Source organism: Rousettus aegyptiacus, unplaced genomic scaffold (assembly GCF_014176215.1).
Source record: "Rousettus aegyptiacus isolate mRouAeg1 unplaced genomic scaffold, mRouAeg1.p scaffold_m13_p_17, whole genome shotgun sequence".
NCBI lineage: Eukaryota > Metazoa > Chordata > Mammalia > Chiroptera > Pteropodidae > Rousettus > Rousettus aegyptiacus.
The window spans coordinates 25,980,730-26,006,137 of NW_023416292.1; the positions used below are offsets into that span (position 1 = coordinate 25,980,730).

At 57.0% G+C, this 25,408-nt stretch overlaps 1 protein-coding gene and 1 long non-coding RNA gene across 3 annotated transcripts in view; one reads left to right on the plus strand and one right to left on the minus strand.

The window, feature by feature from the left end:
- The window catches only part of INTS3 (integrator complex subunit 3), a 30,281-nt gene extending 13,080 nt beyond the window's left edge, over positions 1-17,201 (minus strand). The window contains exons 1-8 of one of the 2 annotated variants that reach the window (XM_036234908.1): positions 16,485-17,201; positions 10,111-10,194; positions 9,204-9,287; positions 5,172-5,285; positions 4,918-5,002; positions 3,577-3,643; positions 1,295-1,406; positions 351-480 (exon numbers count right to left, since the gene is read on the minus strand). In XM_036234908.1, coding sequence (XP_036090801.1) covers positions 351-480; positions 1,295-1,406; positions 3,577-3,643; positions 4,918-5,002; positions 5,172-5,285; positions 9,204-9,287; positions 10,111-10,194; positions 16,485-16,628 — 820 coding nt within the window. In that variant the 5' untranslated portion in view covers positions 16,629-17,201. Of the gene's footprint in view, positions 1-350; positions 481-1,261; positions 1,407-3,576; positions 3,644-4,917; positions 5,003-5,171; positions 5,286-9,203; positions 9,288-10,110; positions 10,195-16,484 lie in introns of both variants that reach the window. The other variant, XM_036234907.1, reaches the window with a different exon arrangement.
- A 357-nt stretch (positions 17,202-17,558) lies between these two features.
- On the plus strand, positions 17,559-21,170 carry LOC118612885. The gene is made up of 2 exons (XR_004955219.1): positions 17,559-18,010; positions 19,433-21,170. It is a non-coding gene; the product is annotated as an uncharacterized LOC118612885 (long non-coding RNA).
- The last annotated feature ends 4,238 nt before the right edge of the window (positions 21,171-25,408 follow it).

Consider the following 25,408-nt stretch of genomic DNA (forward strand, 5'->3'; position numbering starts at 1 on the left):
CTGACTCAGTCTCACGAGCTGACCTCTGACTCCCCTGCTGGACTCAGTGAAGCTGGGAACTGGTCATCAGCTCACCTCCTGAGCCCAATGGCTGCCAGCGGAGGAGGGGAGGACAGTCCCATCTCTGCCTCGCGTCTCCTTAGGAGCAGGCAGTAGGGTGAGGCTGGAGCCTGCCGAGGAGGGCCGGTCTGGGAACCACGTCCAGCTGTAGCGGGCAGAGCCCGCCCGGCCCCGGGCTTCCTACATCTGACCGCCAAGCCTCTCCTACCCGCCAACTTCTGCCTCTTGGTTCAAGTGGCCCGTGTGCACTGACCTCCCACCCTGAGGACAGGATGTCGGCCTTTACTTACCTGTGAACTGAGGACTCAAGGCTTGTGGGTTATGGATAATATCTTTCCAAAGCAGTTCAAATTCTGGTATCCTGGCAACGTTCTGGAGGAGCCTGACGAGGTCCCGGCCAATCATCAAACACTCCATGAACTGGACGGACGGGAGGGGTGGACAGGAAAGAGGAGGGAAACGCGACTGTTTACCTGCTGCAGGGAGGGGAGAGGGCCGGACGAGGGGCACGGTCTCTCCTGGAACCAAGGCCTCGGCTCCTGGCTGACGGGGAGAGGGCGGGGCGTCGGGGGGGGGGGGCTGCCGGAAGCTGCTGAGGCCCTGCTGGCCTCACGCCACTCTCCTGCCCTTTCCTCTGGGAACTGTCTCGACCCCGGTCTGGGCAGGATTGGCAAAGTGGCCCCGACGCCGCACCCCAGGCTCACCGGGTCTAAAACCACCCCGTGGTGACGGGCCTGGTCTGAGCCTGCTGTCCGGAACGGCACATTAGCCACGTGTGCCTAACTCGCACGGAAAATGTGGCTAATTGAGCTCAGAGGCTAAATTTTTATCTAATTTTGATTAATTCAATTTAAATTGCCACATGTGGCCAGTGGCTCCTCACTAGAGAGCACAGGCCTGGGGTCTCCGCGCACGAGACCTGAGAGTGGACACGTCACAATCCCGCTCGACCATGGTGGGCGCCCAAGGGCAGCCCGCGTCTGCGGCGTTGCAGGTGTCCGCGAAGCTGACCGGGAAAGCCCCCGGACGCCGAGGGACGGGCGGCACCTCCGGGAAGCATGGCTGTCCCTCGCCGACTGCCGCCCTCCCGCCTCGTGCACCTCAGAGCGGTGGAGGCACACGCGGCCCTGAGCCAACCCCGTCTCCACACGGAGCCCGGGGTACCCCGTCCCGGTGCCAGCCCCCCGCCGTGTTCGCTCACCCGCTCCCGCAGCAGGGCGGTGCAGAAGCCCACCTCCTTCTGCCGCAGGGCCTGCAGCTGGGCGGTCCCGTGGTGGTCGACGATGAGGCGCAGGTACGTGTACACGGCCATGGCCACCAGGAGGCTGCTCTTCAGCACCCACTCCCTGCGGGGACATGGCCCTGCCGTCTACACCGCCCGCCGCCGCCCCCGCCCCCAGCTCCGGGGCCTGAGAAATGCCGGGGACTGGCCTGGGGGTCGGGTCTTTGGTTCCCTGACCTCTCACTCGCACTGTCACTGCCTGCCGAGAGCTGTCGCCTGGCTACGGCGGGGACGACTTCCTGCTGCTCGCCCAGGTGCCCAAGGAGGATAACCGCCGGATGAAAGCGGCTCCTCTTTACCGCACAACGCCTTAGCGTCCAGCAAGATGGTTTTGCATTGGCTCCTCCACTCAAACACTGACGGGGCACCTCGCACGGGCCGAGCACTGCGCGAGGTGCCAGGGACAGACGTGGGCCGTAACGTCCACCCGGCTCAGACTGGGGGAAAGGTGTGCAGCGTCCCTAAGCCGGCAGCTCTCGCGGTGTGGTGTGAGGACGCCTGGGGGCCACCGGGACCCTGCGCGAGCCCTGGAGGTCTCGGAGCAGCACGTCGGCCCCTCCATCATGCCCGTCGCGAGCAGCCGGCCAGGCCACCAACCCTCCCCAGCTGTCTAGCCACTGCTCCCACTCCCAGACGCTGAGTCACCTGCCCTAAATCACAATCTGAGAAGGACAGGATTTTGGATGGCAAAGCCCATTTTCCCGGGAGCTGCAGAACTTCCCTGGGGGAAAGGGGGTGATGGGCTTGTGCACCTTGAAGCTTTAAAAGAAGGGGACGCAGGGGGGAGAGTCCAAAACTTCCAACGCGGTCTCTAAGTGCCAAAACTGGGGAGCCGTCGCCTCAAGGCAAGCAGCTTGTAATGGCTTTGGCTCCCCCACCCCTGCTAGAAGGAGGGGGCCAGGGGAAGAAGCCGGGGAGTTTTAATTAATCCAGCTGAGCAACATCCTGGTTCCGGAAAAGTGCTCAGCCACCTAATTGAGAGACGCTGACCTTTCCTTTCACGGAATGGAGGCGGCAGCCAAGGACACTGCGAAGGTCCCCTCCCCTGCCGGCTACCTTTGATTCCACAGCCCTGGAAGCACTTGGGAGGGAGGGAGGGATGAGGGGTGTGCAAGAGGACAGCTTCACACGTCCAGGGGCCCGCCAGCACCGAAGCGTGAGGGCCCGGAGGGCAGGAGGAGAGGCGGTTCCGGGCCAGCGGCACTGACCACCCGGATGGGGGAGCTCAGCTTTCAGGTGTGGAACGGGAGGTGTCCGGCCCCAGGAACAAAGTGAGAAAAGCTACTATTTAGGAAGGTCGCTGGCCCTGCACCCTGGGATGGGGTGGCGAGGAGAGGGGGAGGAAAGGGAGGCCCTCTGGCCAGGGACAGCGGACGGCCCAGCGCTGCTGCGCCAGGAAGGACCGCCCCGGCCGACCCCGCCGCAGGCTCCGCCCCGGACGCTAGGTGGCGCTGCGCGGCAGACCCGGCGAGGCCCGGGCCGCCCGGCGCCCAGCACGGCGCCCAGCACGGTGCCCAGCACGCACGTGTGACCAAGCGGGGAAGGGCCGCGGGGATCATGCGCACTGTTAGCCCCCTCAGTCATTCGACTGTTATGATTGTTACGGTGCCCTCGGCCTGAAACGGACTCTGAAATCCAGCAACAGGAGAATGAGGCCACGGGACCAAGAGGAAAGCCTCAGCTCCCAACTGGTTCCGATGTGAGACAGCTCAAGCTCTCTCTGGGCCTTCACTTTGACGGGAAGGGCTAAATCAGCGGGAACACCCAGCATGGCCCCCTAGGCCCTCCCCCACTTGCCTCCAAGCTGGATCTGCAAACCCTGGGCAGGTCTGGAATCCCCCCCCTCACCCCCCCCCTCACAACAGGGGGGTAGGGATGGAAAGGCCTGGAAGGGAGGAAAGGGGCACCTGCCAGGCCTGGGCACTTGGCTGGCCCCGCTCTGCTGAGCTCATGCTCCCTACCTCCCTCGAAAGATAAACATTCCAAGGAGGTCTGGGTCAAAAATAAACCCTTATCAGATGGACCTGGTTTTTCCTGGGCCCTGAGCCTTTTCACGAAGACCTTCCTTCCCCCATCACCCTCCGCCACACGGCATCAGCTCCTGCACTTGTCACCGACACACCTGCCTCTCGGGCCCGCCTCGGCCTCTCCAACCAGGTGCCGGGCTGCCTGCCAGCCTTCCCACGCCCCCCGCCCGGCTCCCACACTGCCCGCCCCCCCGGGACCGACCCTACCGCTGCTCCGTCAGGACGTCCAGAACACTCTCCGCCAGCCAGATGTTCTTTGCCGTGACATCCCCACCTGACCAGAGGGCAAGAGAACCGAGACTCAAAAGGGCTCTACTCAGTGACTCACGTGACCCAGCCCATCTCTCCACTGTCCCCCTGGGCCGTCCCAAACCGCCGCCTGGCACTGACGGTCTGAGGGCTGGAAAGACTGCCTTTCGTTCTGTCAGGCTGTAAAGTCTTCCCCTTGGCCTCCAGAGAGAAGGGAAAGGAAGGTTCTGGATTTTTCCAGAAACCAGAGCTGCAGCTTTTCTACAGACCAGGGGTTGGAGTGGGGATACTTTGACCTTCAAACAGGCACGTCTGGGAATGAGACAGGAAAAGCGCCCGCCTGGAAAGAAAAGGTGAGATCCCAGACGGGGCCTGAGAGGTGCAGGTGGCTGGTCACCATGGCCGCCCGGCACTGGGATGTCCCAAACCCTGGGACAGGCCAAGGGTTTTTTTCCCGCCGTCGCGGTCTTCAGTGCTTGCCGCTGAACGTCCCGGGGCAGAGCTGACATGCAGCAATGACAGGCCGAAGTCTCGGGATCAGAAGTGGGGACTGGGGTTGCCAAACGGGGAAGAAGGTGCCGGCAGAGAGGACGGAGACACCCAGCACAACGCTGCATCCTGCTCCAGGTCGAACTCAAAAACTCAGTGTTCGCACGGTCACGGAGCGCACAGATGGAGGCTGATGCACATCGACACGGGAGCCCCGACGGAAAACCCCAAAGATGAAGCAAAGAACCAGCGGGCAGCGTGAGAGGGAGGGTGGTTCTTAAACACATGCGATGGGAGAGGAGCATGGCCAGGCCTCTTGGATATTCAGTGGCTCAGGCAGATGTCACTGATGCCAAGATGATAAACCCTAAATGTCAGGGTCTGTTCTAGGACTGAGTTCGTCCCTCAAACTGCCCCTAATCAGATGTCATTATTAGGGAGCAAGTGCTCAGAATGAGGGGGTGGAGCCAGGGAAGACGTCTGGATTTCGGAAAGCATAACGTGATGGGAACAAATTACTTGCCCTCACTTCTCTCCCCATTCCTTCCAGATCCTTCCTGAGCCAATACGCCATGAGACCCCAGAGTGAGGACTGGCTAGAGCAGGCCAACTATTCTATGGCAGGAAGGAAAATGAGGCACGACCCTGTGATTGTAGCATCCCCTCCTAAAGCACGTGGCCCGAAGACGCTGGCGTCAAGAGTGCGAGCGAGCGGGAGCCGAGTGTGCGGGCACCCGTCCTCGGCCGCGGCCTGCTCCGGGCCGCTCCCCTCCCCCTTCTGCTCGCCATCAGCCTCGCAGTGAGACTCACCGGCAATCTGCTTCATGAATGTCATGCAAACGCCATCGGCGCCGAGGACCCCACCCTTCACCAGCTCCCGTACCAACCACACCAACTGCAGGAGAGAGGAAGAGAGGTGAGGAGCAGGGCCTGTGGACCCTGGAAACGGGCTCGCCCACCCCCGTACCCGCTGGGCGCACGGGGCAGGGCGCGTCACCCCGAGCCCTCCCCCCCGCCCCGCAGGGGAGGACCCATCCTCTGCTGTGTTTCTGAGTGGGCCTTACCTGAGTGCGACAGGTGTCCTGCAACTTCAAATACTTCTCCATCAGTATCTGGTTGATCTTATTCAGGACGATATTCATGCCGTCGCGACTCACCAGAGCCAAGTCTCGGTAACACTGCGAGGGAGAGGCTCGTGAGTACGGGCAGCTGGGGGGAGGCCCCCGCCCCCCACGGGGCCCCCGCCTCGGCGGCGTGACCACCACCAACGGCATGCGAGCAGCGACGGGAGACTCCGCTCTGGACGCCGGCCTTCCACGGGCCCCTGCACCCCAAACCCGCCCCGCGTCTGCCACATGGGGGTGGGGACGGAGGCCGTCTCTGGCAAGGCAGAAAGGCCTGCTAAGGAAGGCCCCCTGTTGCCCTTCCTCCCTTCTCAGGAAGGGCCACGCTGTTCGATGCCCCCAGCTGAGCAGAGCCAGGCGGAGGCCATCTGCTTTTCCTCCAGTAAAAAGTCACCATGGAGCGGGTTTCGTTGAACGGGCTGGAAAGGGTCCCAGAGCAGTTTTCCAGCCTGTGCCGAACCAGCCGGATGAAGCAAAGAGCTGGGGGCATCAGGGGAAGAGGCCGGGGGGCCCGGGCCCCGGAAAGGAAGGGCAGAACCACGCAGGACTTCCTGAACTGGACGTCTCCCTTCTCCTGTCTGGGCCGTGCCCCTTGCTGCCGCCGATCACTGAAGGAGCGGGGGTCCTTACGCGTACCCACCCGGGAGGGCGGGAGGGCTGCGGGCTGCCTGACGGCTTGCTCCCCCGCACCCACCGCCCGGCCCCCTGGAGCGCCACCTCGGGGGCCTCATTAGCGACCTCCGCAGCCTGCTGAGTTCCGCGCTGCCAGGGTTTCCGCACGAAGGGCGGCGTTAGGCGGGCAGCATCCCACGACCTCGGACACTAGCACGGGGGTGGCATCAACCGTCCTGGCAACTGTCACCGCTAACGGGTGTTGTCACTGTGCACGGACTTCGTCTGTTACCGCGTGTGAATCACGTGACCACTCTGAAGTGGGCACCGTTTATTGTCATCTCTATTTTTATAGATGAAAAACAGGCAGAGAGGTTAAAATAATTCGACCCAGGTCACGTGAGAGACGCCAGGAAGAACCAGGATTCCGGTCCGCACAGCCCTCATCCACCCACCCCTAGGGAGTGACTAAGCTGGGGACGGTGGCCCTGAGGCCACTGCGGACCTGAACGCTTTCATCCTAGCAGGCCATGAGAGACGGGCTTCTTCGGGCCAGCTGCCCTCGGACCTGGCGTGACCAGGGACCCCTGAGAGGTCTGCTGTCGCTTCCCTGGCCTCTGCTGTCCCTAAGTCAAACTCCCTGAGCTGATGGAAACACCAGCACTTCGCAACACCCCCGAGTGCCATGCGCTTCACGCCTGAAGGCGAGATCCGTCCTCTGGCCCGTCGGGGGGCGGGCTGGGGGATCCAAGGTGCAGGCGAGGGAGCGCGGGAGAGGTAGGGGACCAGGGCACCACTGCCACGTGTGTCAGCGAAGGCTGGCGGGTCCCCCAGAGTGCGAGCTGCAGACCGGGGGGTGGGGGGCACGGAGGCAGAAGGAAAACCTAGGTTGGGCCAGAGACAGACAAACCTAACCAAAGAACTGCAGGGCCTGCGCCCCTGACCCGAGGAGAGACCGGACCCTTCCGGGCACCTGCTGCGGCGGGAGCCTGCGGAGCCGAGGCCGGCGCCTGAGCCCCTTCTCCCACGGCCCTCGGCCGGGCTGCCCCCAGCGGCTCGGACGTCAAGCAGCAAGAAAGAAACTCGCGGAATGTGAACGTTTGTAAGAGGTGCCAGGAGGCCCGGACAGTCAAGAAGATACAAACGGAACAAAAGCCGTTCTCTGCCAACGCCTGACCCGCTCTGACTGCGTTCAATCCGCCCTAGTTCCCGCCCCGCCCCACGACGGCCCGGACAGCTGGCCCTGACTCCGAGCCGCCTCCAGGCCCGCAAGGCTCCTCCGCTCACGCCGTCCCAGAGCGAGGTCCTCCTGGTCGAGACTCAGCTTCTCCCACCCGCTGCTCCATCGGCGCCCGGCAGGATGCGGGCACTTCATCTCCGACCCATCACAGGGGCGGGAATTAACCCCAGGGCGAGCCTTACAGGGCACGGCCCGCGTCTTCGGCTGAAGCCGAAAGCAAGGCGTTCGGGTCTGTCCTCGCCAGCGGCTCTCACCGAACTTCCGCAGGACGTGAGCTTCTCAAACATCATGGCCCTCTCAGGAAGAAGGATCGAAGCGCCACGGAGCCACGTCACGAATTCTCCCACCGCGTTCTGACCTGGCTCGAGGTCTCTGAGTGAGTCACCGACGGCCCCTCACTTGCCTTAGACCGAGTCCTGCTATTTCCCCATCACCCCCCGCTCTGTCCGCAGAGGCCTGACCTGGGGGCCCGTCCACCCAGGCGGCTCCCGGGTGGGGGGTTCAGCACGTGGACACAACCCTGGCGCAGCCGGCACCCAGCAACGAGAGCCCAGGCGGGGGCTGCGGCGCCCCCCGCGGGCTGTCAGGGCGGAGATGCCAGGGAGCCCCAGCCCCTTGCCATGTCTGGATGGTCAACCTCGTAACGCAGTAAGCACTCGTATCGCGGAGCCCTGTGGCCCCACCTGCCGGCCACGCCTGTCGCCCACGCCTGTCGCCCACGCCGCGGTTCCTCACTTACCCTAGCATTCAGGTCCCACCTGAAACCAAAACCCGCTGGCAAGGTGACTGCGCTGAGATGACCAAACGAGGTGTTGCCTGTATTTTTGGAAAGCCGCACAGAGAAAACCTGACCATAACCCCCACCCCTTCACCCCACCTTTGCCAACAATTTATTTAAAATACAGGGGCCGGACGGGGTCACGTCACTGTTTAACATCATCGCTGGAGACATTCGTTTGTCTTTCAAGATCTTGATGATAATAAAATCAGTATGAAAAATGAAATGCCGATTTAACCCAACGCGGTCCCAGCCCAGAAGTGGCTTGTGAAACCAAGGACTCGGGAGGGCTCGTGCCCCCACCTGCGCCGGCCGGCACCAGAGCGGCACAGACACGGCACGCGGTGCTCGCAGCCAGTCCCCCGAGGTCACCCCGAGCGGCTGCGCCGGGGCCCACGGGCGCCTGCCCCGTCCCTGGGCACGACGTTTCTTTGGTTTTCCTTGAACAAACCACAATGTCTCTGACCTCCTTACAGGTAAGCTAGGGGCACTTCGGGGAGGGGGACGAAGCCGCCCCTCTCACATGGCCTTTCGGGATAAGTAAATGAGATGCCGTCTGGACAGACCCAACAACGCCGTGCACGGAGTGTGTCCGTTCCTGCCGCCCTCCCCTGGCCGGGGTGGGGGGTGCGGTCGGGAGAGGAACAACAGGTTAACCGCCCCCCACTCCACGTTCCTCTCTATCGGTGTCACGGTCAACGCCAGATGCAGACACACCCCCAAACCATCACGCCCAGACTCCAGGGACACGGCTGCTGGAAGGGGAGACGTGGAGAGGCCCGAGGCAGGGCCGTGCGGCCTCACTGCAGCCCCCGCCTCGGGGAAGGCGCATGCAGAGCGCCCCGTGCACAGGGGGCTCCCCCGCTCGTGGAGGAGCCAGATGGGTTTTCTGCCGTGCTCCTCGGAGGTCCGACTCCGGGTCCCCAGGGCTCTCTCATCACTGCACCGTCCCTGCCTCGGCGACCCAGCACCGAGCTAAGCCAGATCCTCCTCGCTGCGATGTCACCCGCTCTCCTCACTGCCAGGGACAGGACCCGCCAACTGCTAGGGCTCCCGTGGGACCTGCTCACGGCTGTTCTAGTCTCTAGGTTAAATCCCACTCTTTTAGCCTCGACTTACAAATCTAAAATTTGAAACTCTTTATATGCTTTTTCGCTCTCACAACTGCATTTTCTTGCCTTTTAGCTTCAGACTCTAGAGACAGAGAAACTTTAGCCAGAGTGAGCGGGGAGGTGTCCAGCTCTGGCTGAAGGGTCTGGGGCTATGCCAGCTGAGCCCTATGTCCCTGTGTCCCCAGATCACATCTGGGAAGGGCTTGTGGGTCCCGAGCAGGGTGTCCTACCTTCTGGGCTTGGGCAGGTTCAGTGAGGACAAGGGTAAACAGGCCCAGGCAGACTTCTTCGTGCTGGGGGGGCCCTTTGCACACCTGGGGTATGAGAAAGGAAAAAACTACTTGTCACTCACAGGAGGAAAGCTCTGGAACATAGTTTCTCCCAGAAACTTGGGACTCCTGCGTAACCCACGAAGGAGGATCAGCAATTCTGACACCCGATGACTTCCTTCTCCTGACAGTGACGGGCCCCCTGCTTTAGGGGAGAGGTGGAGGGACCCTTATTCCTTTCTCCAGGGCTTGATGTAGGCCAGGGGCAGAAAATAAAAAGTGTTTAAAATGGAAAACTCCTCCGTGTCCTTGGCCAGGCCTTGGCAGCCTTCGGGGCAGGGAGCTGCCAACGGGCAGTGATGGAGTAGCATGCAAACCCCCCCCCCGCCGCACCCCCTCCCCCGCCGCACCCCCTCCAGCCACACCCCCTCCAGCCAAGACCCTGGGCGAGTTGCTGACCCTCTGGCGTTTGTCAGGTGAAGACATCAGGAGGCTATGACGCTAACGGGAGGTAACACCTCCCGAACAGTCATGATATGCCCTTATCCTAAGTCTTACACGTACTGTTTAAAACCCTGTCACCCTCACGGACTGATTAGGAAATGTAAAAGATCCAATATGTGAGAAGGAGCTGCAAAGAAAAAACTCACTATAGAACTGAGCCATTTTTTAAAGTTGTTATTGAAAGACGCCTCAGGCCCTAAGTGGTGGATGCCCACAGTGAGGGAGAGAGGGAGAGGCATCAGGAAGCGAAGTCCTTGGCTTCGGCCCCCTATTTTTAGCTACTTAAGTCTCCCGCCCTGCTGAGTGTATCCCAGAGGTTTCAGAGAAGCGCAGATGGGTGTCGGGGGTGGGGCGCTGTGCTCACGTAGGCATTGAGGGCGTCGTTGGCCTCTCTCTCTGAGACACCGGTAGTCATCGATGTCACGATGCTCATACATCTTTCCAGCCTCTGTGAGGAGAGAGAAAATTAAGAGTACATCACACCATTAAAAAAAGAAAAGAAGAGAGAAAAAGTTGCACACAGTAAAATAGATTAAAAAATTTAAAACAGAGTATATCGTGCCCCAACTAACCTATCTATGAAGTACTTCTGGTCCCAAAAAAGTTTTAAAAAATTCCAACCTCATCCTATCTCTAGACCTAACTACCCATTTGTAAGTCACCATGGGGATACAGTCAGCAAAGTCCAGAATGTGGAAAACAAGACAGGTGACCTGGTTTCTTGAACATGTAAACTGCAAGGAAAAAAGCAGGGAGGGGGAAGCCCATATATCCAAAGAGACTTAAAATGACAACCCATTGAACAAAACAAGAATCAACGAGTCCTGGCTCATACATACAACATATACGAAGAAATCTCTCAAGGTGGAATGCCAACTAATAAATGCAGAAGGAATGATGGGAGTGATAATTGAGGCAGATATCATCAATGGATGCTAACACCAGAGGTGAGGCTGCCCCAAGAAAGAGGGTGTTTATGTAGGTTCGAAATACTTGTTAATTACCAAGGGAAAATAATAACTGTAGGGAATCCTGGGGGACGCCACCTTAACCGAGCGATCAGACTTACTGTCCCCAATGAGACAAGCTGATACCTGACCCTACGCTGCCTCTGACGGGACACACTGAGACGCCCACACATAGAAGCACTTCTACAGTTTTCTTGTCAAAAATGAATCATCTCAGTCTCAATGTGAAGAAATTTCAGATGATCCAAGCTGAAATATAGTCTAAAATGTAAGTGGCCTGTCACACTCTTTCGGGTCATGAGAGAATAGACTAAGATCTCTTTCGGGTTAAAGAATTAGAGGCTGAACACCAAAACGCAACGCAAGGCATGGTCCCAGATCGCAGACAGGCTGTGAATTAGTAACAGTAGCACAAATGTAGCTGCTCTGACCTTGACCGCACAGCGGCTGGTAACAGGAGAGCCTCGTTCTGGGGAAAGACACACTGAAGCGTTTAAAGTGGCCTCACGGCTGCGATTTACTCTCAGAGGGTTAAGATGATACACACACGTGTGAGAGAGGAAAATTACAAAGCTAACGTGGCAAATGTGAATTACCGGCGAACCTGGGTGAAGAATGCGTGAGAGTTCTATGTATTATCATTCTTCTCTAAGCTTGAAATTATTTTAAAGGTGATCGAAAAATTAGAGACACACCGGCCGAATACAACGTGTGGCCCTCCTCGCGCAGGCTCAGACGTATGAAGAATCTACGGGTGAAATGAGATGCCTTGGATTTGCTTCGGAATGCTCCCCGGGGGAGAGAACGAGGTGGCCACGTGCTGACGAGCACTGGAGCAGGGACCAGGGTCTCCGGCTTCTTTACGTTTGAAACGTCTCCCCAAACGAGTCAAAAACAAACTTAAGAGCGAGAAAAGAAAGGGCTATGGAGGACCGAGGCCAACCACACGCCAGGGCGTCTGCAGGCAAACTGGGGTGGGCTGGCCGCAGAGCGCCCCCCAGGGAGCCAGCCCGGAGCCGCCTCTCAGGGGCCCCCGCTCCAAAGGCGCTTTGAATACCAAATACTGTCAAAACACCCCATGTGAAGTCAGGGCCCTCCGTTATCGCCTAAGCACTTCCTGAGTCTTCTCTTGAGGATTAACCCAGAAACTTCTTAAGGAAAATCACTTCTCGGCTGCCAGTGCTGACATGCTGGAAACCAGGGACAAAGGCAGGAAACTGACTCCCCGCCAGCGCCAGAGGTCACCCTAAAACGTCGTGTTGAGGACCGGTTCTACCACAGCTCCCGAGGAAGCGACACACAAGGACACTGGGAAGAGGCCTAAGAACGAAGGACGGCCATGCTCCTCCTTGCTGTCCTCCCTGTCCAGGGGTGCGAGGTGGCACAGGGTAGCCCCGAGCACCCACAGCCCCAAAAATCAGCCCCAAATTGGCCCAAAGCACTCGGGGTTGAAGGCATCATAGCTTCACCGGCCGGCATGTCTGCCTCTCCCTCAAATTAGGTCAGGTTGCGCGCCTGGCCTCCGCCAACAGCACCTGAGGACTTGTGACACGGAGCTGTGAGATCACAGGAAAGCCGAGCTGTGACCCTCACGAGCCGCCTCGCCCACGGGCTCTGAGACCTGTGACCCAGGCACAGCAAGGGGACGGGAGGGGTGCCCACAGGCTGCATTCTCTCTCCTGAGATCTTACCGCACCCCCCAACCCCGACACACACCCCCAAGATATGGCCAAGGCCAGGAGCCTCCAGGGGCCGGGGCCGGGCTGTTTCTGCGGGGGGTGGGGGACCTGCCTGCCCAGGCTGAGGCAGGTTCGGAGGGCAGGGGGACGGGACAGGCGGCAGCACAGCCTCCTGGAGTCCCAGACACTGCTTCCCGCTCAAAGCGAGGCGTCTGCTGGACGAGCAGAGGCGCAGCAGCGAGCTATGAGCAAACTGACAAGCGCGCCCCGGGCTCATCTGGGAGAGTTTCCAGGCCCCTCCAAACCCTGGTTTTCTTATCTGAAGAGAGATAAAGCCGGCATCAGGAGGCTGCTCCTGCTGGAGCTAACCGAGATAACAGGTGAGCTGGCCTCGCTGGGGCCCACCACGCACCGCAGTCTGCGAAGACCAGGCCGCCCCCCACAGCCAGGCCACTCGGGCCAGTGGCTTGGCCTTCAAGAGCCCTGACCACTGACCTCTGCTGCCAGAGGACATGGGTCAGGTCCCTGAAAAGCTTCCTCTCCCCCTTAGCCTCTGTGAACGCTTGCATTCTAGCAGAGAAAAGGATAGGGAGGGAAGGAGGCCCGAGTGACGGTCCCTGCACCACGCGGCCTGCAGGCGACTCAGCCCAGAGCGACTGTGATGTAAGGCAGACCCTGCACCGAGCCCCAGGCCCCTCCTGGGTATTCTGCGCCCCACTCGGAGGCCGCGGGCAATGCTGTGTGTCACTGCCCAGTCCCGAAGAAAAGCGGCCTCCCGCAGAGGGAGCCCCAGCTCAGGACGCAGACGGCGGGAGCCCAGGATCTGGCCATGTGGGTGAGCGCAGCGAGGGACGAGGGACGAGACGTGCGAGGGCCCTCTCCTCCCGGTGACGGTGACGGAAGGACGAGAGTGCCCCGCCCCCACCACAGGAACCACCTCCCCATCAAGGACGGGGCACTAATCAGCCACTCGGTGACAGGAGGCCCGCGTCCCCTCAGAGGGCCACAGGAGGCAGATCCCCTCCAGTCAGGCAGCGGTGCCCCTCGTCCCCAGTGTCCAGCGGCCCTTGGTAGAGAGGGAGACGCACGGGCAGTTGCCGCGGGCGCCGGCACACGGGCCTGTTCAGTGAGCCCTCCGCACGGCACCGCACCGCGCCGCCAGCGCCGAGCTCCTGAACCAGTTCTTCTGGACTGAGGGGACCTCCTGCCCACGGCTTCCATGACCGCACGGTGGTGGCGTGGGGCGCGGGCCCGGCCTTCCCGCTTGCCGGCTTGTACCCCAAGCGGCAGACTGGAGTCATTTCCCTCTAACCTGCCTCCCCTCCCTCGGCCACTGGACGCGCAGTCTGGTCAAAGTGCGTGTCAAATGCCACGTCCTTCAGGGCAGTGGTGAGTGGCCCCGAGGGACTGCATTCCGCCACCGTCAGAAAAAGACGTGAGCCATCAGTGCAGTCACCAGGCAAGCTGGGTTCCCACACCCAAGGGTCACGTCTGTGTGAAACGAGGACGGGGCTGCGAGGCAGCGACTCGAGGCGCATTCCCTGGGGAACCCCCACGACGAGACTCCAATCGCTCCCTGGAGGAGAGTCACAAGGGCCGAGCCGCTGCCCAGGCGGCCCCGGGGCCGACCACGGCACAGAGGTTCTGGGCTGTTTGGGCCTGGCTTCCAAGTGGACGGAACCCCTCGGCACGGGAGCCACACGGGCTCCTGAGACCAGGACATGAGCTCCATGTTCCGGGGCCTCCCCCCTCGGGCACTATTTTTATCTCAACCCCCACATTGGGGTCGGGAGGGGCAGGAAGAATTCCCTCTTCAAAGACAGGAACGCGGCCAAGGAGAAGAAAGGATACAACATGCTCCCCTGGGTGGCGGCGTCGCAGTCCCCACCGGGGTGCCCCTGACCGAGCTGCGGCCTCCAGACCCCGACGGGCCTTCCGCTTCCGCCGGCGGCGGCGACCCCGTCTCTCCGCTACCCCGACCAGCTTCACCTTCCTGCGGGGCACGCGAGCTGGGTCTTGAGATGGTAAGCTCGGGAAGGCAGGCCTTGGTCTTCCCCATCCTACTCTATCGGACAGTGCACGGCACGCACAGATGGCCAGGAAGCCACCTCTGTGTCTGTCCCTGGGCAGCAGGGTGGCCTGTGCTGGAAAACACCCAAGCCAGAATGAGCAGGGGCCGGTCAGCCGCCATCAGCTTTCGATAACTTCTGTGCGCGGGCACAGAGGAAGACGTCAGCCAGCAAGTCTTGCCCTTAGAGACACTCTGGTCTGGTGGGACCCACACACAAGGGGTTAAAAACAGAGTGGCAAGGCTTGCTGGGAATTTTGAATGCAAAGGACAAAGGGCAAAGATGGAAAGGGGGAGCCCAAGACAAGCTGGGAAACATCTATACCAAGAAGGATATCAGAAAAAAACAGAGACCCTCCCTCCCCCTTCTCCCTGGAAACAGTTCAAAGTTCACTCTCGGACAGCCCAAAAAAGCAAGAAAACAAATGCTTCCTCTCTTCCGTGGTCCCTCTTGCCGTATCACTTCGTTTACTAGCAAACACGTCACTGCTCAGAAGAACAGGATGCTGTACTGCTCAGTGGCACAAGTTAGGGCAGAGGCAAGACGGTCCCTCTGCAATCAGGGCAGGAAATAAACAAATCTTCCTCCGACCTTGGGGTCTTGCCCCCTCCACGCCCCAAACTGGAGGAGGGAATCGAAGACAGTCAGCTATTTTCTTTCCTCATTCTAGAGCTTCATCACTAGAACAAAGGGTCAATAGATACTGACAATAACAGTGGCCGTTTCTAAAAAAGTGGATAATGCAAACTGCCAGGCATTTCTGTTTGGGGAATACACTATTTTTAGAAGCATTGTTTATGTTCCTAATTATATCCACCTTAGCTGATAAAAACAACAGCAGAAAGCAAATTTTGATTTATCTAAAGGCACAGAGAATTACAGGGAGAAGCATGATAGGAAGCCGGTCTGGGAGTGGCCATTTGCTGATGGATAATCCGCAAAGTCGCTATCCAGCCACCTCTTGATTCACAACGTTCATTTTTGCATACGTGTTCCACCATCTTGGATCTGAACACTTTTTCACATCTAAAGCACGAATGCCACCCCTCGGCCTGCCCACCCTCTGATATCTGATAAAGGGCAGTGACAAAGTTAGAAGCAGGGGACTGGCCAGCGAAGAGCCGCAGCCTGCGAATTTACTCGTCCTGTCCCTGTCCGTAGAATGTGTTTGGGCTTCTGAACAGTTCGACAATCACATCCCTGATTCTGCGTGTCACGTTCCTAAGAATGTCTCTTGGAGTGTGGCAGTGAAAAGAGATGCACCGTCAACTCTGGGCTGTCAGGGACAGGGCCGGAGGACAAGTGGGAAGGGGAGGGAAGGGTCAACGCTCCCGCCGGCTAACATCCCCATCCGGGCCCTCTCCACGGCCTCACGCCGCCCTCCTGCCTGCATCTGGGTACTCTCTCCTTCGGGCGTGCGCCCTGGTTCTGAACGGCAGTCCCCTGGGTCCCCATCGCCCCGTCACCCACTGCTGTGCTTGGTGCTGAGCAAGCACCACTCACTCCTCCTCCAGTCTTCGCTCAGTCTGAGAGCCCAGTTAACTTCGCTGGCAACCGACAGTGTCTACGGGAAGTCATGCGACTTAACGGAGGGTCCAGGACCTGCGCAAGACCCTATCTGCGCCCCAGACCCACACACACACACACACACACGCACACACATGCACTCACACTCACACCTGCCCAATTCGCCATGGGCCTAAGTCTGAAACAGGGTGAGCATTAAGAGCTGTGGCCTGGACGTGGGCAGGAATGTCAAAAGTAAGTTCGGCAGATCTGGACGCTGCACCTCAGCCTCATCAGCACCCCCCACCCATTTTCATACTAGTGGCTGCTGTTGCTATGACAACCTGTCCAGGAAGTTGGCCCACACGGCTCCCTTCAGGAGCAGGAAGTCTGGAGCACTGTTTGTGTTGCCTCAGAAAAAACTTGAAGGCCTCCTCCCCCGCCCCCACCCCGTATCCGCTCCAGGATCCCGCCTCAGCCCAATTTCTTAACTCCCTTCCCACCCCCCACACCTACCTCCTCTAACTCATCCTTGGCATCCAAACTGGTTGAAAGTAGCAGCCTCCCCCCGCCTGGGGCTCCTGCTCCCGCTCCTCCTGCACCTCCCGCCGCTCCCGAAGCAGCTGCTGCTGCTGCCCCCTTCCCCTTCTGTAACTCCATGGCTGCAGCCAGGAGACGGGAGAAGGCCCGGGAGTGGATGGGTGGGAGTCCTAGAAATGAGGGGCTCTGGTCGCCAGGGACTGGTGGGGGAGGGGAGGGGACGGGTCCCTGTCCTCCGCGGTCCTCCCTCCTCCCCAAAGGCCGCGCCTGTGCAGGAGGCGAAGGCGACGGCCCTCTGGGTCCCGCCCTGGGGTGGCAGCGCCGAGGAAGGCCGTCCGCTCCCGGGTATGCTGGGGAGAGGGCCCGCGCCCCAGTGGGGACGGGCGAGGCTGCCGGCCCTGGGGGGGAGGGGAGCCCCTTCTGGCTTCTGACCCTGAGGGAGGCAGGGAAAACCCTAAGTTACTGCCTCAGGAGGCGGGCGAAAGAGGAGTCCTGCCCCGAAGGAGGGCGCAGGAAACCTCCCTGGCTGCTGCCCCCAGGGCTGGGGAGCGAGGTGCCTTCGGGTCCGGCCCCGGGGCGGGGAGGAGGCAGTGAGCGCTATAGGGGGGCACCGAGGACCAGCGTCTCCCTGCACCACACAGGGGCGGCCATGGTGGAAGGGCGGGGGCCGGGGAGGCTGAGGGCGACGGCGGGGGAGGGGAGGGACCGCGGCGCCCCGCGCCGGAAGTGAGCGGTCGCGGTCCCCGGCCTCCGCCAATAGCGGCCTCCGCGGTGGCGCCGAGTCTCGGAGGAGGCCGCGGACGACGGCCCGCGGGCCTTCTCCCCGGCCGCCAATGGTACGGGGGAGACGGCGGACCAGCCTGATGGACAGCCAGGGTGCCCAATGGCATCCCTGCGTTGCGCTCGGCGGGCGGGCCGGGCGGCTGGCCGGAGGTGGGCGGCGGCGCGAGGCGGGCAGGAAGCGGCGGCGCTGCGCCTGCGCACGCCGACGCGCATGCGCGGCGCACGCCCGCCCGCCCGCGGGCTGGAGCGCGGCCGGCTGCAGCCGCCCGGGAGCGGGCGCTGCGTGGCGCAGGGAGACCCCAAGCCCGCCCGCGAAGTGGCAGTGCAGGGCGAGGGCGCGGAGCCCGAACCCTGAGCCGTGCCGGAGCAAACGCCCTGCGAGGCCGAGGGAGCCGGCTCCCAGAGCTAAGTGTGCATCGCACACGCAAGTGCAGTTAGCCAGACTTTGCAACAACAAAAAAAATGCACGGACCCACTTTTGCAAATCACAGTCGTGCCAGCACTAGGACTTGCGAAATTTCCCTAAGTCACGGAACCATCTTCATCTTTGTTTTGAGTATCTGGTACTGACCCGTGTCACGGAAGACAATGTACTCTCCCCCCATAACCCGGTGAAGAATGTTACCATCGATTGTGAGTCCAGAGTAGCCTGGATTGCCTGAGTTCGTTTCTACTTCCGGGTACCCCATCTGTGTATATCAATAGCTTTCGAAAGACAGGTCCGATTTCACAATTTTTAAGACCTACTTTAAAAAATCCATATGCTTTCTATAAAATGGAGACATCTTTGAGAGGATTATATGGATTAATGGGTATGAACTCACTTTTTAAACTGGGAAACACTACAGATACAAGTTAACACTTAGGGAAGTTTATTGTTTTAAGGTTACAGAGTTTCTGTTTGAGGTGATGAATAAGTTTTGGAAATGATGGTTGCACAACATTGTGAATGTAATTAATGCTAGTGACTCACACACTTAAAAATGGTTAAAATGACAAATTTTGCATTACATGTTTTTTACCACAGTAAAAAATAATTTAAAAAAACTGCAATTGAAAAAAATCACCATTTGGCAAAAATCATGCTAACAATGATCAGGCGAGAATCAAACAAACCCAAATTGAAGGACATTCTACAACATAACTAGCCTGTCCGAAATGTTAAGGTCATTTAGATTTAAGAAATCTTCTAAATTAAAAATGCCAGAGTGAAAAAGAGAAAAAAAAAGCCAAAGACACGTGACAACTAAATGCAACTCGTGATCCTGACCTGGATCCTGAATGGAAAACAAAGATGTTTACTGTAATGTACATTACTGGGACAACTGGAAGTTGAAATTTGAATATATGCTGTAGATTAGAAAGCAGTTAATTTCCCGATTTTGAAAAATTAATAGTGATTATGTAAGAGAATGTACTCGTTCTTTAAAACTTTATAACAATTTATAAATATATAAAATTATATGTAAATATATATTTATACGTATAGGTAAAATCCTGACCGCAACCCCCAATCCTTTGTGCCATACATAGACATATGAGAGAGAATGTGGTAAAAATGTTAATTCGTAAAGATGGTTGAAGGGTGTACAGAGTTCTTTGTACTTTTCTTGCAACATTTCTGTAAGCTTGAAATTATATCAAAAAATTTTAATTTCAAAAGAAACCCATGAAATGCCACTAAACACTTCCTAGCACACCTATGGTTTAAAAGATTGACAAGACCAGGTGTTGAGGGGCATGTGTAGTGACTGAAACTCTCACACTTCGCCGGATGGAGTGCAAATTAGACCAATTACTCTAGTGAAGTGTTGAGCAGTAGATACCAAAGCTAAATAATTCCCCGAGCCGTGACGCATCAACTCCACCCTAAGTATACAGCCAAGAGAAGTGAGTTCACGTGTCCACTGAACGGTCACAGTAGCGTTATTTATTAGTCAAAACCTAGAAACAATTGAACCTCAAACTGCTCAACTCCTCTTTAAAAAAAACCTAGACAAAGTCCAAAGGCCCATCAACAATAGAAAGGGTAAATAAAGAATTGCAGATATCGTCATACAATGGAATAGGACATAGCAGTAAAACAAACAAACATAAACCAACTCTCACAATACTGGATTCATCTCACATGTTAACTGCAGGGACCCAGATAGCGCTGGAACGAATTGAGCTGTCGAGCCGTGAAAAGACGTGGAGGAAACCTAAGTGCATATTACTGAGTGAAAGAAGCCAGTCTGAAAAGGCTACGTACTGCATGATTCCAACTTCACAACATCTGGAAAAGGCAAAACTGTGGAGACAAAAAGATCAGAGGTTGCCGGGGCGGGGTGTTGGGGAAGATGAATGGGCGGAGCACAGAGGATTTTTAGAGCAGTGAAAATGCTCCCTATGATTTTATAACGATGGACACATGTTATGCATTATACAAACCCACAGAATGAACAACACCAAGAATGGACCTTAATGCGAACTACAGACTTTGGCAGATTATGACGTGTCGCTGTAGATTCATCGGTTGTTAACAAACGTCCTGCTCTGGGGGGTGTTGGTAGCGGGGGAAGCTGTGCACCTGTAGGAGCAGAGGGTGTGTGGGAGACCTCTCAATCTTTCTGGGAACTTTAAACTGCTCTAAAAAAAAAAGTCTCAAAAACAAAGAATCCAGACACACTAAGTATATATTGTGTGATTTCATGTACATTAAATTCAAGAACACTAAAAGTGATCTGTGTCTGTAGAAGAATAGTTAGCTCTGAGGGGTGAGGGTTAGGGGAGCTACTAATTGGGAAGGGACGTGAAGGAGACTTCTGAGGTGCTGGGAGCAATCAGATCTTTATTTGGATGATGGCATACATGTTAAAATTTGTCGGGCTGTTCATTTTATTATATGTATGTTTTGCTTCAATTTTTAAAGAATGGAGCAAAGAAAACTAAACTGAGACACATCACTTTTTATCTGTCAGGTGGACGATAATCCCAAAGTTTGAAAATAGTTATCAAAGTTTTAGGGAATGAGCCTCCCTCCTGTATTGCTGGTGGGTGTGCAGGTTGGTAAGCCCAGCATGGGGCACTTCGGAATGGGTATAAAACTAGAAAGTCATATGCCCTTTGACTCAGCAATCCCGCTTCTAGGGGTTTACCCTGCAGGTTTCCTGCGTGGAACAGACATAGACATGAGATTCCATGTTAGGTATAGCGATGTCATTAAACATGATAGCATTCATCACAACAGCAAGAGACTGAAAATGTAAATGTCCATCAACTCGGTTAATAGATTATGGTTTATGCACAAAATGAATACTATGCAGCTGCAAAAGCAATAAGGAAGCTCTTCGCAATTTGGTATGAGAAATGTTCAAGATGTATTATTAAGTGAGCTAAGCAAGAGGCGACCTTTTGGGTCAGGAAGGGGAAGACATAGTAAGTACTTGTGTGTGCTCCTGTTCACCTGAAGAACCCGGGAAGGACCAAAAAGATGATTAAAAAGGGCAGAGAGATGACAACGGGCCAGCTGCAAGAGATATTTATATATGTTATCTTTGAACTTCGTAATTGCTGATTTTAAAATTAAATTAGTTTATTTTAAAAGAGAGACAGACTACCACGTGATCTGGCAATTCTGCTGCTGGGCATTTACCTGAAGCAGATGAAAACACTAACCTGAAAAACTATCTGTACCCCGAGGCGCACTGCAGCACTATTTACAATAACCAAGGTATGGAAGCAACTTCTGTGTCCATTGATGGATGAACAGATCAGCGAGATGTGAGAAAATGTTATTTTTCTAGGTGTTGACATGTTTGGATATTTGTCAGTTTTTAGAAATGTATAATTTGTTGTAACCGATTATCACATTCTAATTAAATATTTATTTATTTCATACCTGATTTTGTATTCTTAAAGAGGACCCATTGAATTGTATAAGCCTCAGGCCCCACAACACCTGGATCTGCCCTGGCTCGGGGCCAGCTGGACACAGGCTTGGAAAAGACGGTACACACCTGTCTAATGGATTTTAGATAGAAATAAATAGTGTGCTTTATGTGACATAACCTTTCTCTTCCCCATCTCTTGTATGAAATCTTCAATAAAATAGATATTTTTTTCACCTTAAAATCTAACAGAGACCAAGGTTGGAGAGATGCGAATTCACAGCAGCGAGGTGAGAACTGTGAGGATGAAGGGAGGGGCTGTGTACACGTGGCCACAAGTTCCATAACAGCTTCTCGCATGACAGACACGGGGAGGTGACATTTGCCTTCTCTTTGTCCTCTCAGACTGCACCTGGGCAGATTCTGCTCCAGGCAGGGAGGCAGGCTGTCTGTTGTAGGGACGTTGACACACCAGGGTGAACCCACAGGATCTCTAAACCCAGGAGGAATGGTAAAGAGTTTGGGGTCAGATCTCGGATAAATCTCTAAAGAATCTAGAGCTGGTCTGTGACTGAGAGTCCGATGTTGGGGGGTGGGGCGTGGCAAGCATCATCTCTGGAAGAGAGAGGAGACTCGTGTGTGGCTAGAAGAGCAGTCGCAGGCCCAGTGGAAGCGGCGAGAAGGCCAACTGGCTTTTCAGTAAATGGAGTTTACATTAAACACCAACATCAAGCAATATGTAATTCACATTAAAAAAGATGTGCATCACAAATGTTAATGATAACTACTTCAGTGGCACACTTTCAGGTGACATTAATGTCTTCCCTGAACCTCTTTGTGTAAGTGTGTGTCATTTCTAGAAAACAAAATAAAGACTTCAGCCTTTAAAGAAATGACGTATTAGATAAATGAGGTTTCCCAAGCCCCAACCCAGCCACTGAAATTCCTCTTCCCTCGCTTCTCTCAACTGTCACACAAGTGGATTTAGCTCATCCCGAGATTCAGAATTTCTATAAAAACTCAGTTCCAAGCCCAGCAAAGCAGATGCACCTTCTTTAGATGGCGGTCAGAGGGGCGAGCCCTCTGGTCCATACACAAAACGATTTCATCAGAAGGAATTCTAACGATGGCCATTATCTCCATTGTCATTTCAGGAAGAATATTCTAATGACGACCTGTCAAAATCGAATGGTCTCAGTTCTAAGTCTCTGAAAGTTTCCCAATAGAACACGGAAGAATGCAGACATTTAAAAAAGATTTCAGCCCTGGATAGCCATCTGTCTGCTTTTTCATCTAAGATTTCTAGCGCTTGTGAGCACCTCTCATTGAGGTGTCTGATCGGATTGTGTGTACTATTCGCTTCCAGCTCTTCCCCAGACAGCAGGGAGTCCTCACACGTGGCTGAGAGTTTGCACAATGTGGACTCTTCGTAACAGCAGCAAACACTTATCTGGTTCTTAATATCCGCCAGTCAGCATTCTAGGCCTGTACCAGGAAGGATGAACTCAGGTCATCCTCAAGGCACCCCTTGAATTGGTCTTCTGATCATTCTCCGTGTTACAAAGCAGGAAACTGGGGCTTAGAGAAGTTGAGGGATTTGCCCAAGATTACGTGGGTTCTGCGGGGCAGAGCTGGGATTTGAATCCAGGCCGGCCGTCTCCAGAGTTAGCCTGTTAACGACTTGATAGGGGTTTGACCCTGTTCCAGTCCTGAACATGGAGAATTCCCTGGTGCTCTGGCCTGGCTCTGGCCTGCTGGCAGCGCGGCGGGCTGGGGCAGGACAGGCTGACCTGACCACGGGGCGAATCGGCAGCCAAGGTTTGCCATGTGCAGTCCGCACTGGACAGCCAAAGGCAGGGTGTGACTGTGGGAGAGCGGCCTCACGTTCAGGGCGTCTCCGTGATTAACATGCACTTGGCCATGGACTCCGCCGTGGAAGTTGCTTAAAAACACTGGCTGCCTGATCCAGTGTGTGAGACTGGGAGCCAGGTGGGCGGAGCTTTCTCCCACTGCACCCGTCACTCAACCTGGGGTCAGCACTAGGGTCGGAGTGGGTTCCGGCTCCCCACCTTCCCTTTCCTGTGGCCTCCTCCTGCCTTGAACCCTGAACCCTTGCCTCTGTTCCCTGTGCCACCAAACTCACCAGCATCCTAACTCTTCATCGCCTGTAACCCTTCTTGCCTTCCAACCCAATGAGATTAAACCTCCCTGGACAGCGTTAGGTATTCTTAATGGTTAATTTATTTATTTTTATAGTTTTACAGCTCCTGCAATTTAATTAAAAAAAAAAAAAAGTCAGGCTGCAAGACTGGCCTCCACGGCTAATTAGATTCCACGGATCTGTCCCGAAAGGTATAAATCATTTTTTTAAAAATTTATTACTAAATGTGCTGCTACGGTGAATAAATGGCCTGAGCGAGCGCTTTGACGCAGAGAAGAGGAGGCGGGGAGAGGATGGCCGCCTTCCTCCTCAGCTCTGTCTTTTTCCAGGCCCCGGCCTCGGGCAGGGCTGGCTGGGCTGGGGTTCGCTGGCGTGGCCCGGTCCGCAGCGGGCCCTCCTACCTACAGCTGGACCTCAGCTGGGCCCTGCCCCCCCTCCCCAGGGTGTCACGTGCCCTGATGAGATAATGTATGTCAACAATTGAACGCGGACGATTACTGTTGTTATTATTTTTCTCATACTCCTGGGAATCCCTGTGCACCCCCACCCCCACCCCCGCCCCCCTCAGACGCGCTTGGCCGGACAGCAGGGGACTCTGCCAGGCCCGGCCGCCCCGCTGTGTGGGCGGCGGTTCCCGGCGCAGGTCCCTCGCCCGGACGTGGAGGACGGCGCGCTGCAGCCGCCCTCGGACCCCGCCACTCTCAGTAATGGCTTTCCCAGGTCTTCCCGGCTCCGTTCGGGGACCTTCCCCCGGAAGGAAACCCCCGCGGTCCCAGTGAAAGTCCGGAGCTGCGAAACCGTCGTCCTCGGGCCTGTCCGCCCGCCCCCGCCCGGGGCCCTCCCCGCCCAGGGCCCCGGAGCCAGGCTGCCCGGAAGGATCTGACCGGCAGTTTCCTGCAATTGTCTCGCTGGGGCTCCTCAGCCACCCAGCTCCCGCCCGTCCCGTCCCCACGTCCCCGCGCCACGACTCTTGCAGCCTCGCCTCCCCGAGCCCCGTCTCCAGATAGGCCGGCCCCCGGCGCGCGGCCAGTTTCTGCCCGCAGTTCTGTTGGGCCGACCCGCTCGCTCCTGGGGCTGCCTGCTACCTTTGCGAGGACTGACTGGGGCCTGGGGTTCACCAGGGCCACCAAAGCCCACCACGAAGTTGAGGCACCGGGGTTACCAGGGTAACCATCCTTGTTAGGCCTGCTCCTACCGCTCATCCTCTCCGGGCAGGAGAGGACGTGATGGTGCGGCTCCCTCCCCCAATAAATCAGACCTGACAGAGGCCACAAAGGCTGGGCGGGGCGCACCAGCACCAAGAAGGGGCTCTGGGCAAGCGGGGAACCGTTCACCCTTCCCTCACCCCAGACAGCAGCTTGTGTATTGGGGAGCAGGGCCCGGAGGGCAGGCTTCGGAGCTGCCCACCCTACCTTGGTGTCTCCCTGGGGTGGACCCCAGGGAGAGGCTTGGGGAGGTGGGAGGAGGGCCTGTCTGCACTTGATGGATGGCACTGAAGAAATGTCTGGCACTCGGCCTCCTGCGGGGGAGGCGAAGCTGCAGCCACCTCTCCCCCATCCGCATTCCTGCCTGCCCGCCCCGGAAGGGGGAGGGGTGGGCAGCTAGCGCTGGACCGGAGGGCCCTTAGAGAGTCATTTTGCGAACGATCACGTGTCTGCACTGGCACGGGAGTGCAGGGCACATGGATGATCCCCGAATCCCGAATGAGACAAAAAAGGGATGTGCATGTCCCCACCCCACTCTTCCTCCCTGGACGGGAGACGCCGAACGCTCCGTCCAGCCCCCCTCCTTCCATGCAGTACGCCAGGCGTTGGGTAACACAGTCGTCCTCAAAGCGGGGTCCAGAGACCCAGCGAGTCCCCAAGACCCTTTGGGGGACGGACGAGGCCCGAACGGTGGTCATGCTCCTGCAGAGACGCGCCTGGCCTCCACTGTGCTGACATCTGCCCTCAGGGTGTGAGGGGCAGAGTGGCCGGCCTCGCAGCGCGAACCCGGGCCATGGCACCCGATGCGTCACTGTGATTCTCATCACCACGTAGGGGCGGTTCAAAAAAAAAAAAGCCAGTTTCTCTTAAGAATGTTCTTGA